This window comes from Protopterus annectens, chromosome 4.part0, assembly GCF_019279795.1.
Source record: "Protopterus annectens isolate FY-2018-M chromosome 4.part0, PAN1.0, whole genome shotgun sequence".
Lineage (NCBI taxonomy): Eukaryota > Metazoa > Chordata > Ceratodontiformes > Protopteridae > Protopterus > Protopterus annectens.
In genome coordinates this window covers 615,307,932-615,324,801 of record NC_056733.1, presented here as the reverse complement: position 1 = coordinate 615,324,801, position 16,870 = coordinate 615,307,932, and the positions used below count along the sequence as shown (strand labels likewise).

Genomic DNA, 16,870 nt, shown 5'->3' with positions numbered 1-16,870 from the left:
GTAGACAATTTAGCAACTGATAGAACCTAACTAATGGTCCTAACTTAGATTCTAAATAGCGAGAAATATTTTCAGTCACCCATTTTTCACCTGCCACTATAGGACGTATAGGCGGGGGAAAAACGCCTTTATGTATCTTAGGAAGTCCCTTTATAAGACAGACAATAAAGGAAGGTTTTAGATAATGCCAGATCTCACAGCTGCATGGCTAAACTGACGACTGACTGTCTGCCATCTTTCTTTTACATATTACACGACAGTTTGACTCTGACAACCTGAAAAAGTTTAAGGTGGTGACAGTTGCTGAAGAATCAAAGCCAACATTTCTTTTAAGCTGATGTGCAATCCTACCTACATACGGGACCTTGTTTCCTGAACTCTCCATGACCCTAGCTGTGCTTTCTTTCTCATGTACAACACTTAATGTTGTCAGAACTTGAGAACAGGTAGGAGAAAAACATTTGCAGTGATTCAGACAGGCTGCAGAGATCCACCGTTTAAATAATGATGGAATCAGTATGAGTTCTTACAAGTCATCCTATTTCCGGATCCAGTGATTTCTCAAATAATGCAAAGTTTTTCACACATGAAACCCATCACTGTAAACCATCACAGTACTGGACAACTTATGGTAAAAGATAGCCAGAAACATCCTTGCTGATAATCCAGACTGAAACATATTTGTGTTGATTGTACAACTGCAAGCCCTGTATATGTTTAGTCAAAAAGATCTTTTGTTAAAATTATATTTAGCACAACTCCCAGAACTACCTTTCATCAAGATGGTCACAGACCTGACTTTTGCTCCTTTACGGTGAACCAGGGAAAATCCAGAAATAAAATGCTCTTATCTGAGGTGTCTGGGTTTGTAAAAGCACCAGACCGCAGTCTGACAAATATGAATTCCCTTCAGCCCTATGACTGAACTGAGGCACCTAGGGACACTACTGGGAGTTGTCAAGTAAAAAGTGAACTGAAAATGTCTGTTCCCCAAAAGAAGCCTGAGAAATCTGTACATGAATGCATAAACATTTTAGTGAGTATGTGTCAGATACAGAGTGGCCACCCATCTCTTTAAGGTTGAAAAGAAGAGGACTAGATCGAAAGGTTACAATCCTGCACTATCTGACCCTGAAGCGCTGGTTTAGACTGGGGTCTTCACTGGCCTTCCTTCTTAGGTTTCAGAAATAACCTTGAATGGTACTTCACTGCTATGTAAAGAAATGGTTCTCACCTCTCTGTACATCTCTTTTTCTCATTCCCCTGTCTATACCCTTGCCAGCAGAGATTCTGGATACCTTTGGAATAAAATGAGGTATGGGCTCTGAAAAAAACTCTTTGTTGTAAACAGGTCTCCAAACAAAGATTTTAGCTACATGTCTGTTGAAATGTGCTTCTAATTTTCTTAATTGTTAACACCGGTTACAGCATACCTAAATAAAAAAACATAGAACATGACATGCAGTTTTATAAAAACACAGAAACATCAGATACACTACTCGACAATCTGCAGCCTACAAAATTATGAAAAGCAGCTTCCAGCACTATACAGATCAGTTGTTCATATCACACCTATTTTATAATTAATCGTGTACAATGACATTTAGCCATGTAGCCCAACAAATTTAATTTCTTAACAGAGGCATTATCCACCTTAAAATATTCAGATGGGCAAGAAAAAGTTAAGACTGATTTCCCATTTAAATTCAACTACACTAACATAGTCAGCAACATGATGAAGATTTGAATCTCTTGTTCACAGTTCTTAGAAACACTCAATACATTTCTAAACATCTACTGCATTTGGGAATAACACTGGGTTACAAGGAAACTGTTGTCCTCAAAGCTTTTCATTCTCATGTACCCCAAGAAGAAAACCCAGGCATAATTGCTTGTGTTAAATTCACAAAATATCGATCTTTTTTAGATACTTCCCCAGAATTCTACTTTAAGACTGTCAGAAAAGTAACAAACTTCAAACCATAAGGCAGCCTGATACGTCCAAACGTCTTAGTGCAACAATTTTGGACAAAGCCAAAAATAATGTGGGGTATTTGCCCAAACTCTGGCATGAATTTATTTATTTTTTTATACACTTAGCATGGTGACAGAATAGCAGGTTTTGCATTAATATGCAAGTTATGAAAGATATGAAATCTAAAGCTCCAATACCTGTCTCAGTTTAGTGACTTTATTCCTCAATGATTTGCCAGAAACCACAAACTGTATGAGGAACAGACAAACCATAGGAGGCAAAAATATGAACATTCTATGAAATTCTGGACAGTTATGAGGTATGCTACTCCTCCATCTGCCCCTCCCCCAGTTCAAACTCAGATCCATTTTCTTCTTAGAATATTGGTAGTGCTTGGGTGGAAAATGGATGATTTTATAATTTTTCTAATCAAAAAGCCCTGACAGGAAATAGGCTTTATGTTTAAACATACTTTAGCAACATTTAATTAACAGTTAATTCATTGGCAGTGCACATCTGAGAGAAATTTGTGTGCCCCTTGTCATGCAACTCCCAAGGGTATGATCATATAATTACTTGATCAAAGCATATTAATTATCCATGGGATTTTAATATTTGTTACTTTCCAAAAGTGGATTTCTGTGGTGAGATTTTGGAAGAATTTTTTGCAAAAGTCGATGTCCCAATGTTTAAGAAGCACATGTCCTAAGGAAGAACCCAACTAATAATCAACTAACTTAAGTTTTGATCCATTTCATGAAACCAGAAAGTAACTTTACTGAATTACTGGGCATCCACAAATAAATAAAGGTCCACAGACCGTGATCATTGTGAAAATCAAGTGACTGGAGTGACTTAATATCCCTTTTTTGTCAGATTACTTGGTCAGAAGACGAGCGAGGGGTTAGTAGGCCCAGCTGTTGTGCCACAGCTGCTTTGTTAAAGGAGTTCTTAGTTTGGTTATTTACTGAGTGCAACTTGATTACCTGACTATGAGCAATATTTCCTGTGTTGCTGAAAGCCTACTTATGCATGTGTCTGTGATTATTCTCATTTCCCCATTGTTACAGCTTTTGGTCTAGTTTTAGATTCATACAACCAGCGGTAGGTTCTCTATAGCAGATAAATAATCTTCTGTTGGATTTTGGATGTAGGCAATTGTTGCTGATTTCCTAGCTTATTTACTTTTTGGTTTCCTGCTTATATTAAGTGTGTGGATGCTTGCTGTTATCTTAATTGAAAGGTTCCCTCAATCTGAACTCATAACACTTGGTGTCATAACTCCCCAACTATCTCACCTATACTCAGCTAACTTTCGCTCACAAACTAATTTTTCATCCCTCCCTCTGTCCTTCTCTCAGCTCTACCTTTAAAATGCACCTACCTCAAAGACTCCTACGCTCTAGCAACCAAAACCTAATTGAGCTATACAAACCCCTTCATACTCCAGGACAAAACCTCCTATCCTTCGCTTTAGCACGCCTATGGAACTCCCTCCCTCCCTCCATCCGTACTACCACCAACCTCCCTGGCTTTCAAAAGTCACTGCACTCACACCTAACATCCTCATGGGAATGCTCCTGCTCCCATCCCTCATAGTCTGTTCTCCACTTCTTATAGGCTTCTATATCATACATCAACAGTTACCAAATAATAAGCCAACTGCAACAACATCTTATAATTCTCTAATCCTAAGATTCCTCTCTAGAAACGGTATATTTACCATAGCTATGCTCTGATATTTCTACACAATTTAACCTAAAGAATGTTTTACTGCACCTGCTTAAACCTTTGTTTTAAACAAAATGAAATCTAAACACTACATTATAAATGCTTAATCTCTGCCTTGTCTTGAATCCACAACTGTTTGAATTTTAACTTCTGAAATCTTTTGTTACCACCATTTTAAAGCATTGTCTTTAACCTACTAATGTTTGTAATTGTAAACTACTATAGCATTGTTTTTGTAATCAAAAAATGCTATAATATTCTTTGTAACCTTTGTTTCGGAGCTTTTCTCCCCAGGACTCCATTGAAAACGGGTTCTCTTGGCCCAATAGACTATCCTGGTAAACCAACTGCAAATAAATAAATAAATATTTCTACGGTTGGAATTCTGAGCCGATTCCTCATTTGACAAGCAGGAAAATATTGTTTTTCTCTTGCATTTATGTTTGCTTAGATAATTTGCAGTCTTAACTGCTATTTTATTCTGTATTTCTGTACATTTATTTGTTTGTTTAGTAAATACTTTCCTCCCTCCACTCTCTCCTTCCTCTACTCCTCCCTTTCTCATCTCACTCTCTCTTTCCAGCTTATCAATCTCCAACTTTACTCCCTTTACATCATCCTAAATCTTTCTCCCACTACTTGATTCTTCACTTTTGTTCAACCAAGATTCCTCCTCTCCAACTATCCTTCTCCCCTAATATCCTTTTTTTGTCTTCTCCCCACTGCATCATGCTGCATTACCACACTACTCTACTATCTCTTCTTTTCTTAACCTCTATTCTAACTTCCTATCAACACCATCTACTTCCCCTTTCCCCCTCCTCTGCACCTTCAATCCCTTCATCACACTATACCAAATTCACACACTATAATACCTAGACTCTTCACCATCACTGATCTAGCACTTCACACATACAGATACACTCATGAACATGTCTCACATGTCTCACTTCAACTTAAACATAAATATACCAAACTTACCTTCAAACATCCTAACCTCGTTATTCAATTAAACACTAATCTCAGTTCTAGTGGAGACATCCATCCTAACCCAGGTCCCACGAATAATCCACTAGAACCAAACACACTTTCCCATAAAAATTCTAACATGAATATCACTGCCACCCCCAATAAATCAAACTTGAACCTCAGAGGTCAATCAAATAAAATACACAACTTTCACACAACTCTCTCACTCTATGTTCCTGACACAGCAATTCTGACTGAAACTTGGCTAAAGCCCAATATAAGGGATAGTGAAATATTAACCATAGGCTACAACATCCACAGAATGGATAGACTAAACAAACAGGGTGGAGGCATTGCTATCACATATAAAAATACTATCAACCTTCAACTCAATAATGCAGAGCTGCTATTTTCCAAACTTGCAGTAAACTCTAAACAATCTACAATTATAATAGCTATCTATATCCCACCTGGAAACAATACTGCTATAATAAGGACTTTCTGCACTGGACATCTCTTATATTCTCCCAAGAAACTATCACTGACTGGATTACTTGTTCCGTTGACAACCCATCGAATTTCATGCACCTTTATGGATTCTTCCAGCTTATACAATCTCCAACTAGAGTGGACAAAACAACTAATACACATTCAATACTAGACTGGCTATTAACCAACAAAACATCACACACCTGCCACTCAGGTTGCCTCCCAGATAGCATCAGTGACCACCTACCTGGTTAGACAATGCCAACACATCACCAAGAACAGTACATTCAGATTCACAGCAAAAAATACTTTTCACCCAAGACATTCTTAACTGTACTACAACAATGCGGCTGGTCCCCACTATTATCACTCCCACTGGATGCTGCCATATCACACGAAGAACACATTTCTAGACATCCCAAATAGTTTAGCACCTTCTAGAACTATTAGAATCAAGACAAACTATGCTCTCTGGCTGACAAAAGAAACTAAACTATTACTAAAATCCAGAGACAAAGCCTTGGCTCATTACCAGTCCAACAAAACCCAAACCTCCCTCGATTTGCACTGTCATCTAAGAAATAAAGCCAAAAAAACGGTCGAAAAATATAAAAAAATCCTACTACATTTCAACGCGACAAAAATACCAAAACAAAAAATTCTAGGCTTCTATAAATCAACTGTTAAAGCCAGATCAAACTAAAACCCCAACACCTAACCACACAAATTCTTCAGACAGTATAGTCACACAACTTAACACCTACTTTACAAACTTTATACTAAACGTAACTCAAGCCAACAATACTCCTTTAACCATTCCCACAGTTCCTGACAATAATTCCCATATCTCTGCCATCTTATCTTCACTATCCAAATCTAGAGAAATGTATCCATTCCCAACTCATGCCTTGCTTAATTTCCAATAACCTTCTAATTAATTCCCAACACAATTTTAGACCCAACCACAGTGCCACTACAGCTTGCTTAAGCTTCACAAACTATCAAACATTTCAGAAACAATGGCCATCTAGTCTCCTCCATTTTCCTTGACATGTCCAAAGCTTTTAAAACAGTCTCCCATCAGAAACTCCTCAATGAACTTTCAGCCCTTAAACTAAGCCACTCTGCCCTTACATGGTGTGACGACTATGCACTGGCCCAGTAATCTAGGAGCCTCAATCCTCACCACTAGCACCAGTGAGGGGCATCCACATTGGGAGGATAACAAGTACACACACAGTAAAGTACAATTTCCCTTAACAGCACACAGAGATCACAGTCAGTCTGGGGCTGGTTTCTCCCTTTCTCTCAGGATCCCCAATAAAACTCCCCATTGGCACAGCTATAGGGTTCACATCTCAGTTGAGTAGTCAAGCCAAAACCTCCAGTAGCCTCTCTGTTCAACCAGTGCTTTGTGTCCCTGTCAAGAGTAGCTGACATACACACACACACACACACACACACACACACACACACACACTCAGATTTGGTTTATATACAAACACACAGACACTCCTGGGGAAGGCTGGCACAGGTTCTCCAGTTATGCCCCCTTCTGCCCACACTATATGGTAGCATCACCTGCCACCAACTACTCTTATCAGCTACCATAAGGGCCCTTAACAAAGGGTGTCCAATTCTACTGTGCAATGTTACTGTTATCCAATTGGTAAGTGTGACTGAGACTTGAAGGCTATTTAGGAGTGGCCTATACAGTATCACCAAATACATGCAAGTACTCTCACAGCTTAAATTATTTCTACACAAAACAACCACAGTTAAAAGATTTAAATTTATTTAATAATAAAAACACAAGACAATACTTGTTAACTCAACACAATGACATTAGAGAGTCCGGAAATCACAGGAAATACTTTAAAATAACATTGTAGGATAGTCTCACGTAAATATAGAAAACAGCTAGACTAATCTTACTATTTCTATCAATCCTTAGGAAAATCACTGTTCGAAATATCCTAATTACAGAACAAAGCAAAGTGCAGCTTCAGAACAAAATACAAAATGCACTCTCTTAATCTCTGAGATAGACAGATTTAAATTGATAATACACATTACTGCTGAGTCATTTCAGATTATATCATTCTTGTCATCTCTACTTAAGCTCCCAGGCTCACAGAACTTAAAATTTAACATTTCTTTGTGATCTTGCAGCTGCCAGGAAGCCACAGCAATAAAAAATACTTTACATGTGAAACCTAGTAATTATCTCAGTCTTAGGACAATAGAAAGAAATTCCAGCTGCAGACCTATCTCCGAGCTTGAGATCACACACAGTTGTAAAATTCTTTATTATCAGCTTTCTTCCAGCAGGGTGCACTGTGGTTACATTTTTGAAGTTCAGTATATAACACCGTTTTCTTACATTTGTCAAACAAGCCTGTGGATCATATTAATATTCACAATGACATAGAATTATTTACAAAATTCTATCTAGCTGGGCTGGCAGGCCCTCAGTTTTCACATATGGTTCCACAATTACTTATTTGGCCATCAGCAGGCTGTAAAATGGCAATACAAACCCTCTTCTCTACTCCCTGTCCCATTAGGTGTCCCACAAGGATCCATTCTAGGTCCTCTCCTATCTTCCATCTTCACCAACAAGCTTCACACTGCCATCCACCAGGCCACTACCACACAATACGCTGACAACTCCACACTCATGCACAGCCCCCTTTCTTTCTACACTCCAAGAGATAGCCCAACAAATCTTCAGACCCCCTGTTCCCCTTCATTATGAATTCTTCTAATAACACAAAAATTGAGCCTGTATCTCATACTAAGCTTCCTAGTGTTATGATCAATAACAAGTTGAGACTGACAAATACATTACCCTAACTATAAAAAGGTTCACATTAAATTTGGCTCTCTCTACAAAATCAAACCTTTCCTCACCAACTCCACTAGATAATCTATTGCCAGAACACAACTAATCTCTACTCTTCTTTGTATCTCACCCATTCTCACAAACCTGTACAAAACAGACCTGGCAAAACTAGATACCTGCTATAACAAAACTGCCATATTTGCCACCAACTCTCCTCATAGATCTCATCACTGTACTGCCCTACAACAACTAAACTGGCTTGAGCTCCCTAGTTACCTCACATACACCCAACTCACTATGGCCCATGGCATATTTTACCTTCCAGACAAGTGTCCTGCACTCTGTAACCTACTTCAACCCCAACCTATACTAAAAGACTACTTAGATTTTCTGACAAATTCCTCTTACAAGTCTCAAAAGCAAACAACTTTTCTGGCAAGTCTCTTTACTTCAACCGCACTGCCAGAACATGGAACTCAATCCCCCAAAACATACTTACCACACCAAATCATCTACAGTTCAAATTTCTCCTTAAATCTCACGTATCTAATTCTTGGCTTTGCTCCTGCCTTACACCTGGCTGACTCCTTTTCCTCCGTCCTATTCTTATAGGCTTTCCTTCACTACACCTTGCTGTTGATCTTTACTCGCTCACCCTGATAGGAGACTCTCTTTCCCTTCTAATTCCTCTCCTACACTCTCTCTCTCTAGATCGTCTATTCCTCTGTACCTTATCCTTCTTCCCTTTCTTTTTGAAGTTCTCTACTACATCCTACTCTAAGTTTACTTTCTCTCTTACTTTACCATATCTATATTTAATTACTTCCCACCATCCTTCTCTTGTATAGTCAACTGTCCTGTCTTTTCTTGAATGTCTCTATTTACACCTTGTTACCCTTGTATGTATCACTACTGTTTGAGCTTATATATTGTATAATTTATTTGTAACGACCTTTATTCTGTCTGCGGCTTCCCCCCTGGTCTCCACTGAAAAAGGGCCTGTTCCCAGTTGACTTTCCCAGTCAACAAACAATAAATAAATAAATCTGGATAATTATACATAAAGGGAACACTGTTAATGTGTTGTGACATGAATTCAGAAAATATTTTGGAAGGTAATGTTGTATCTAGAGAACCATGAAGAAGCAAGACCAGAATCAGCTTGAACAGTCTATATATAGCTGATCTCATGTACATTTTCCCCTGAAAAAAAAAAAGCCTGCAACAGAGTTCCCCAGAAGTCACCCTTTTAACTTAAAATTTCAGTCAATTTTCAGCCTTTTTACTTAATTCAGCCATTATTTTAAATGGTTCCGTACCCCCATTCACCTAAGTGAGGGTGCTGAAGCCCACCTCTTTCATATCACATAACAATTGCAAAAGCATAAATTAAGTACCAGCTGTCAGAGTTTAAAGTAAAAGCAGAAAGCTGTTTCTAGTGGTGGCTGACAGACAGACAAATAAACAAACAGCACACATCTCAGCAGAGCCAAACTATCCACAAGTATGTTTTCAAATTCTGGTAAATACATCTTTCAAACCGGCAGAAAATTTGACATAGTAGTGTAAAACAGCCATATTAAACAAACTCTGCTACACACGCAGCAAGAGTCTGACAAAAGTGTTATTTAATCATTATGGTTTGTACTGAATTTTTACTAATTTCTGTCAAGTACCACACTCAAATAGGTCCTATACTCCGTCTGCACTGTCAGATAAAAAATACTGGCACACAACTGCCATGTTATGTAAAAAAAAAAAAAAAAAAAAAAAAAAATAATATATATATATATATATATATATATATATATATACACACACACACACATACATACACACACGTGTATTTTATCTCCTCAACAATTAAAAAATGTTTTCATCATAAAATCCTCTTCAGAGATTCCAAGTAGGGTAGGTGCCAAAAACACACTACCAGTTGTGAGAACTGGCATAGAGACCTTCTTAGATTTATCATCTTAGGGGTGTGTTACATCCTTCTGAATGACCAACGCTAACTAAGTTTGCACTTAGGGAAAATTTGTATATTAATTTGTAAAAGTATGGGAAAACACGCTCCTTATTTGACCAAACTGAACACATGATGACAAATATACTATAATCACTTTGAAGTTGTGATTGTGCATTCCCAGCCATGACACTGCAGTTTGCACTTAAAACTGCCTCTGCTGCTGTATTTTCTAAATACTACACTGCTGTTCTGAGTACGACTTACAGAAGGGTGAACTTTTATCATATATCAGCTTTAAAATACCTAGTACTTAAAAAAACACATTTTGCAAAACAACTTCTGTAGCAAGGGCATACCTCTCAACCTCTTAGTGCAGAAAATATTGATACACAATGGAGGAGACAAAGTCTCAAAAATAGGGTCAATTTTAAAATATTTCTTTTATAAACTTGGAAAATTAACAGAATAACAGACTTTGCATTAGCATGAATTTTCTGAAAGGTTTGAAGTCTGAATCTCAAATACTTGTTATCTGATTTCAGTCCTCAATGATTTGCCCAAAAAAATAATAATTTTAAGAGGAACAGAACATAAATACCGGACAAAAATCTGGACATTCTGCAAAAGATATGGACAGCTGAGAGGTATGGGCAAGAAGCAAGTCAGTCTTCAGGTCAACCCCAGGTCTTGAAAAAGTGGTTAGGCAAGAATGGTCAAAAGGTGTTTATGTGACCATAAAATCTGTGCACGTATGTTACCTGAGGAGAGGGCTCTCTTGCAGCTTCAACCCTATAGCAGTTTATCCACTGACCACTCAGTCCTGAAAATAACCGAGTTTGATCTTTAAGCAGCATGCACCTGTGTGGAATTACGTGAACCCCTTTTACAAACATCAAAAATAATTCCAGTTCAAGCGACAAAAAGAATAAAGTCGTTTCAAGTTTCACGTGTATATCCTAACAGGCCACTAAGATAACATAACAGATTGTATGTTCTTTACAAGCAATTCCTCGCCACCTCCTTCTTCATACATCGGGATCAATATTTAAACGGACAACGTTGTATATATATATATATATATATATATATATCTATATCTATATATATATATATATATCTATATATATATATATATATATATATATATATATATATATACACAGCTGATACGATACTGTTATATGTTCTTATATTTTTTATGGACATACACGACTTAACAATTTACCATAATTAATTATCAGACTCCACGCTTAATGAAAAGCAGAAGGGAAAATCACTAAACCAAGGACTGTAAAACCAGAGAGGCTGAAAAAAGTGGTTTTACCTTTTAGTAACATATTCCTAAAACAAATATCCGGGATACTGTAACCGGATGCTAAACATTGCCTCATCTTTTCCTAAACTGATGCTGACTTTCTGTGCTGATCAGGGCCCTACGTTAAGGCCCTTTTGGCAAAATGATTCTACCTGGGCACAAACCCCTCTCAGCACTTGACTATGATAAGCTTCCCTTAGAAAGCTCTTTTTGTGACTGTGAGCTGGCAAGCGGTTCTGCAGGCTGCTGTCACAAGCATGAACTTGGTGAAGTCACACAGCCCCCCTCATTAGTGCCCATATCAAATCGCAGCACAGCTGCAGCCTGCCCTCAACTCTGTTAGCACATTCCTTATGCCAGCTGACTGATGTGAGGGTGGCGGCATAAAAGCAGCACAATAATCCAACTTAGCTTCCTCATAGTGAACTTCATGCCCTACAAATTCCTTAAAAAATCATGCTAAGCTACAAGTCACTTTTTTATACTAGCAATTAAACTGCTTCAGTGCCCAAGACAGAGAATAAGCTAAAAAATGTATAGGCTACAACCTTCTGGTGTTTCCTCTCTTTCTCGATCCTGTCCATCCTTTCTATTCGCAATCGGTCCAGTTCCAAACGCAGTTCCTCCAGTTCTGGGTTGATGTTATTTCTGCTGACCAAAACCTCCAGGATTTCCAGTACACGGACCACTTTGGGCATAAGCCGGGCAACGGCCTCACAGCCGTGCTGGTCGATGAGGCGCTCGAACTCCTGGCCCACAACTGAAGCTATGCCATAAACGTCCATCACTGTAAGCTCGGCCACATTCTTTTCCAGGGCTGCCGAGCCCCCGTTGCCACTGCCTTCCATGGTAGCCGAGCACTGGCCGTCCCTTTCTTAAATAAATAAGTCACAGATGCAGCAACTTCCAGCCTGTTGAGTTGTTAAGTTTTTTCTAGCAACAGTTCAGCCCCCGATGTTTTCTATATCATTTCTAGCGTCGGTAGGTTCTGCAGAGATTCAGTCCGAATGGAGGGACAGAACAACCCAAACACTTCATTTTGTGGTAAAGCTGCAGCTGCCTCCCTCCCTTCTTTCCCTAGCATGTAAGTCAGCAAGCTGGGGAGACCGCGGGTGCGCATGTCTGTTGGAGTTCAGCCCAGTACCGTCTGAAGGAGACAGGCTGACTCCAGTGCTGGCCTTCTGAAGAAAGAAGGGGAAGGGAGGGACCGCGTCGATAAAGCAGGGGTCAACTTCCTCTAGATGATACTCCTCAAATGCGTTCATCATGAAAGCGGTGTTTATTAATAGACCAAATCCAGATGCAGCTCTTAAGAACTTGGGATACTTGATCAAGTTTTAACTTTTTAAATACTAGAAGCCAAAACTTTGGAGTAGTGGAAAGCGGCATTAACAAAAACTCTGTTCAATCCAAATTAAAACTCAAAAGATATTCTTAGCAATGAGTGATTTATATGCCAGAGAACTGGGTAACCAAGTGCAGAACTAAAGTTAACTGTACCCAACGGCGATAAGCATTTGAAATATTTTAAAAGCACATATTAAACAGAATCAGGGAATTCCGCACCTTAAGGATGTCACAAAACGGGAAGTATTCCCATTGAAACTGCTTAAACGGTAACAAGCAAGCAAAGACAGTCTTTACTGAGACAAATTAAAGTCGGTGCCAGTTACTCTGACTGCGTACTGCTAGTAAGATTAGTGTTACCACCTGTCCCACTTTGCGAGGGACAGTCCCTGTTTGGGCAGTTGTGTCCTGCAAAATATTGTGAGAAAATGGCAAATGTCCTGAGATTTTAGGACAAAAGTATTTTCTATATTGTATGTAATAGTTGCATAAAACAGTTATTCTGTATCTGAAACACCTAAATGTTATACGAAACAGAATAAGGAACAAAAATGCTACAAGAATAAACTTTTATTCAGGCAAACAACTGAAGTTCTGTCCTTTGTACTGGCCGTGGGTATGTTTTGCCCTGCAAAATCTGATGTTTGTAGCACAAATGTCCCACTTTGGCCATTTGGAAAGGTGGCAACCCTAAGTAAGATTAGTGATGACAGTGAAGGCATGCCCAGTACAGTACTTAGGGTTACCACCTGTCCCACTTTGCGAGGGACAGTCCCTCTTTGGGCAGTTGTGTCCTGCAAAAATATTGTAATAATGGCAACTGTCCTGAAATATTAGGGCAAAATTATTTCCTATATTTTATGTAATAGTTGCATAAAACAGTTATTCTGTATCTGAAACACCTAAATGTTATAAGAAACAGAATAAGCAACTAAAATGCTACAAGAATAAGCTTTTATTTAGGCAAAAAAGTAAAGTTCTGTCCCTTGTACTGGCCCTGGGTATGTTTTGGCCTGCAAAATCTGATGTTTGTACCACAATTGTCCCACTTTGGCCATCTGAAAAGGTGGCAACCCTAAGTACAGTAGTTCCAATTATTTCTCTTTACTACAATAATTGAAAGTCTTAAATGGGATAATTAAAACTTCTATACCAGCAATCTCAAGTCGGATTATTCTATTACAAAGTGTGGCTTGCATAGCCATATTTAACTTGTTTCTTTCAGAATCCGAATGTTTGCTATATTTAAAATATTTAACAATGTCATAATTCTATACACCGTACCTCCATCATTTGTAAATTTGATTAAACCAAACATTTGCAAACTACAGGGGACTCTCGATAGTCTTCTGTCAAAGCAATGGGAGATGAAGGGTTGTAACAGTCCCAAAAACAGTTAAAAATGCCACTTTTACCCCTGAAATGGATATATATAGATACTTTTATGACAGAAATGGTACAACAGGAATCTAATAGAATTGCACACATCACACATCCAGAACAATTGCTAGGGTCCATAATGATGTTCGCAGCTAGAGCAGATCCGGTAAAATCTGCATGTCTAAAAAAATCCTGTACTAAAGCAAGGGTTAGTTGCCTTGCTTATACCTAATACTATGATTCTAACCACTTAAAATGTAAAGGTAACTGTAGTATACACCTGTCATATAAGGATAAGCAGCTTGTGTGGTGTAACCTGGCCATAGCTCTCAACATCTTAACACAAGAAATCTGGACAAAGCCTAAAATAATGGGGGGACAAAGGCCTAAAAACGGGACAATTTTAAATATTGCTGTCAGAAACTTAGAAACTTGCTATAATAACAGGATTTGTGTTAGTCTGCATTTTCTGAAGGGTATGAAGTCTGAAACTCAAATGTTATTTAGTGACTTTAATCATCAGTGATTTGCCGGAAAACCACAAATGTTGTGAGGAACAAACCAAAAACATGAGGCAAAAATCTGGACAGTTGAGAGGTATGAACATGGCACCTTAAACAGGAACAATTACATAGCAGAGTAATTAATTGCTTACACTGGATTGTGGTGTACCTTTATGTCTTCCTATCAGAAATCATTCCCTGCCTGATATTTTGTCTAAGCATTACTTTGTTATTTCAGATGAGGAACTGTAGCTCTTTTCCCCACCCATTGTAACTATGTCAGTTGTTGTTTGTCTTTTCGGCTTTTCCCGGTCAGTGTGTACTTTTTATCTCATGATAAGTGGCAAGCATCATGTTGTTTTCTTGATTTGGTCCACATCTTATCTGAAAACATTCCATATGAGCCATTTATTCATCCAGCTATCAAATAACAAAGGTGTATAGAATAATGTGTGCATAGTGAAGTCCATATGAATCATTTTATTCACCCAATAATTTAACTAAGGTGTATGTGTAATGTGTTCATGGTGAAATGCTTGCCTAAGTCACTGATACAAGGAAAAAAAAGTTTTATAGGAAAATGGTGAGTGTGTGTGTGTGTGTGTGTGTGTGTGTGTGTGTGTGTGTGTGTGTGTGTACACACACATGCACATACAATGGTTGTGCGCAGACACCCATAATGTTTGTGCCAGCACACACATTTGGGGTTGGAATGTGATGGCTGTAAGCCAAACAAAACATATATCCAACTAGGAAAGGAAGCTGATGTGCTTAGGAAGAGATGAAAGTAAGATAAAGGAAACAAAGCTTCCATTTAAATTGGAGATGTATGGGAAAGGGAGACGTTAGTTAAATACAGGTGGATAGCAAGAAACCCGGAATCTGCATAACAAATATATCTCATGGAATTTTGTTGGAATTATGATGCTCCAATAATTTAGAAAAATTAAAAAAACATTGGTGAGTGCATTGTATTTTAGTAACTAAGTCAGCAATAATCAAAAGTTAGTAAGTGGCCAACTCACATCAGTCCAGCTGTTCCACAAGATTAATGATACTGTCAAACAAACGTCTGTGGAACAATTGTTTGCAGTTACAGTATATACAGAAGTAAAGTATAGTGCAAATTGAAAAAAATGCAAGAACTGTTAATCTCAGGAGCTTCAGGTAAAAAACATGCAATAAAATGCTGCTGTATTATGCAGCCTTTATAGGATTTTGGCCAGCATTAATATATAACCAGACTGCTTTCAACCCCTTAGCTTGTCAAGACATTTTATACAGAGTTCTGTCTCTTCTCCTTAAAAGTTATATATTTTGTATTTATTTCAACTAAATTGTAAGTCTTCATGGTGTGGCTAACATAATTATAGGGTAGCTATCTGTCCCTCTGTGCACAGGATAGTCCCCATTTGGTAGTTGTAGCCTGTGGGGAGGGTGAAAAATGGCAAATGCCCTGAGGCTTTAAGACAAAAAAATATTTCTTAGGCTTTCTTTAATTGCTGCATAAGAAAATAGTCTTTACCTGAAGCACCCAAATACTATATGAAACAGCATAAGCAACACAAATGCTACACAACTAGGCATTTATTTTGGCAAAAAAGTGAAATTCAGTCCCTTGCACTGGCTGTAGGTATAGTTTGTCTCATAAAATGTCACATTTCAATAAAAAATGTCCCACTTTGGGCATTTGAAAAGCTGGCAACACAGCATAGTCAGAAAAAATGTGGCTTAAGTTTACCTTCATAGTATAAACCTGTGCTAGACAAGTATGGCTTCGTTCCCACTTCCTGTCAATGCCTATGTGTACAGCAATGTACTCTAAGAACTATCACCAAAGCCAGCAATAGTTTTATGCAGCTGTTAGAAGCTTATGGGAAGCATAAGTAAAACAATACCTAGTTTCTAAAATAGTCCATATGGGCATTGCTAGGGTATGTGCAAGGTACCATCACTGACTCATAGACATTGATATGAAAAGGGTAAAACCAAGTTGTATACACATCTGTTCTCAACAAGTCTTCTATCTCTCTATTGCTCCATCTATCTGCATATTTGTCTATCCATGTGTAAACACAGACAAACATGCACACATATTTTACATAGAAAAAGTAAGGTAAAAATGTTATTTCAAGAAGATGTGGAAATGTGTGCCAAAAGTCAAAACTTATACAGGGGCAATGTTTATTTTCAGTTAGTATTTAAAAAAAATAAAAAATGCAGGAACCTTATTGTACTAAACCACCTGATATACCTGTAGGATAATAAGGAAATGGTACAGATATATAGCAGATAAACAATAACACATACCTGCGCAAAAAAAAAAGGAGAAGTAAAAAAAATTAGC

The 16,870-nt window shown here is 38.0% G+C and overlaps 1 protein-coding gene across 7 annotated transcripts in view; it reads right to left on the bottom strand.

Annotated features, from left to right (window-relative positions):
• Nucleotides 1-12,481, bottom strand: part of RILPL1 (Rab interacting lysosomal protein like 1) — an 877,667-nt gene extending 865,186 nt beyond the window's left edge. For 2 of the 7 annotated variants that reach the window (XM_044068562.1, XM_044068560.1), the window contains exon 1: nt 11,842-12,481. In XM_044068562.1, coding sequence (XP_043924497.1) covers nt 11,842-12,141 — 300 coding nt within the window. In that variant the 5' untranslated portion in view covers nt 12,142-12,481. The remainder of the gene's footprint in view (nt 1-11,841) is intronic. The other 5 variants (XM_044068559.1, XM_044068564.1, XM_044068557.1 and 2 more) reach the window with 5 other exon arrangements.
• Between the last annotated feature and the right edge of the window lie 4,389 nt (nt 12,482-16,870).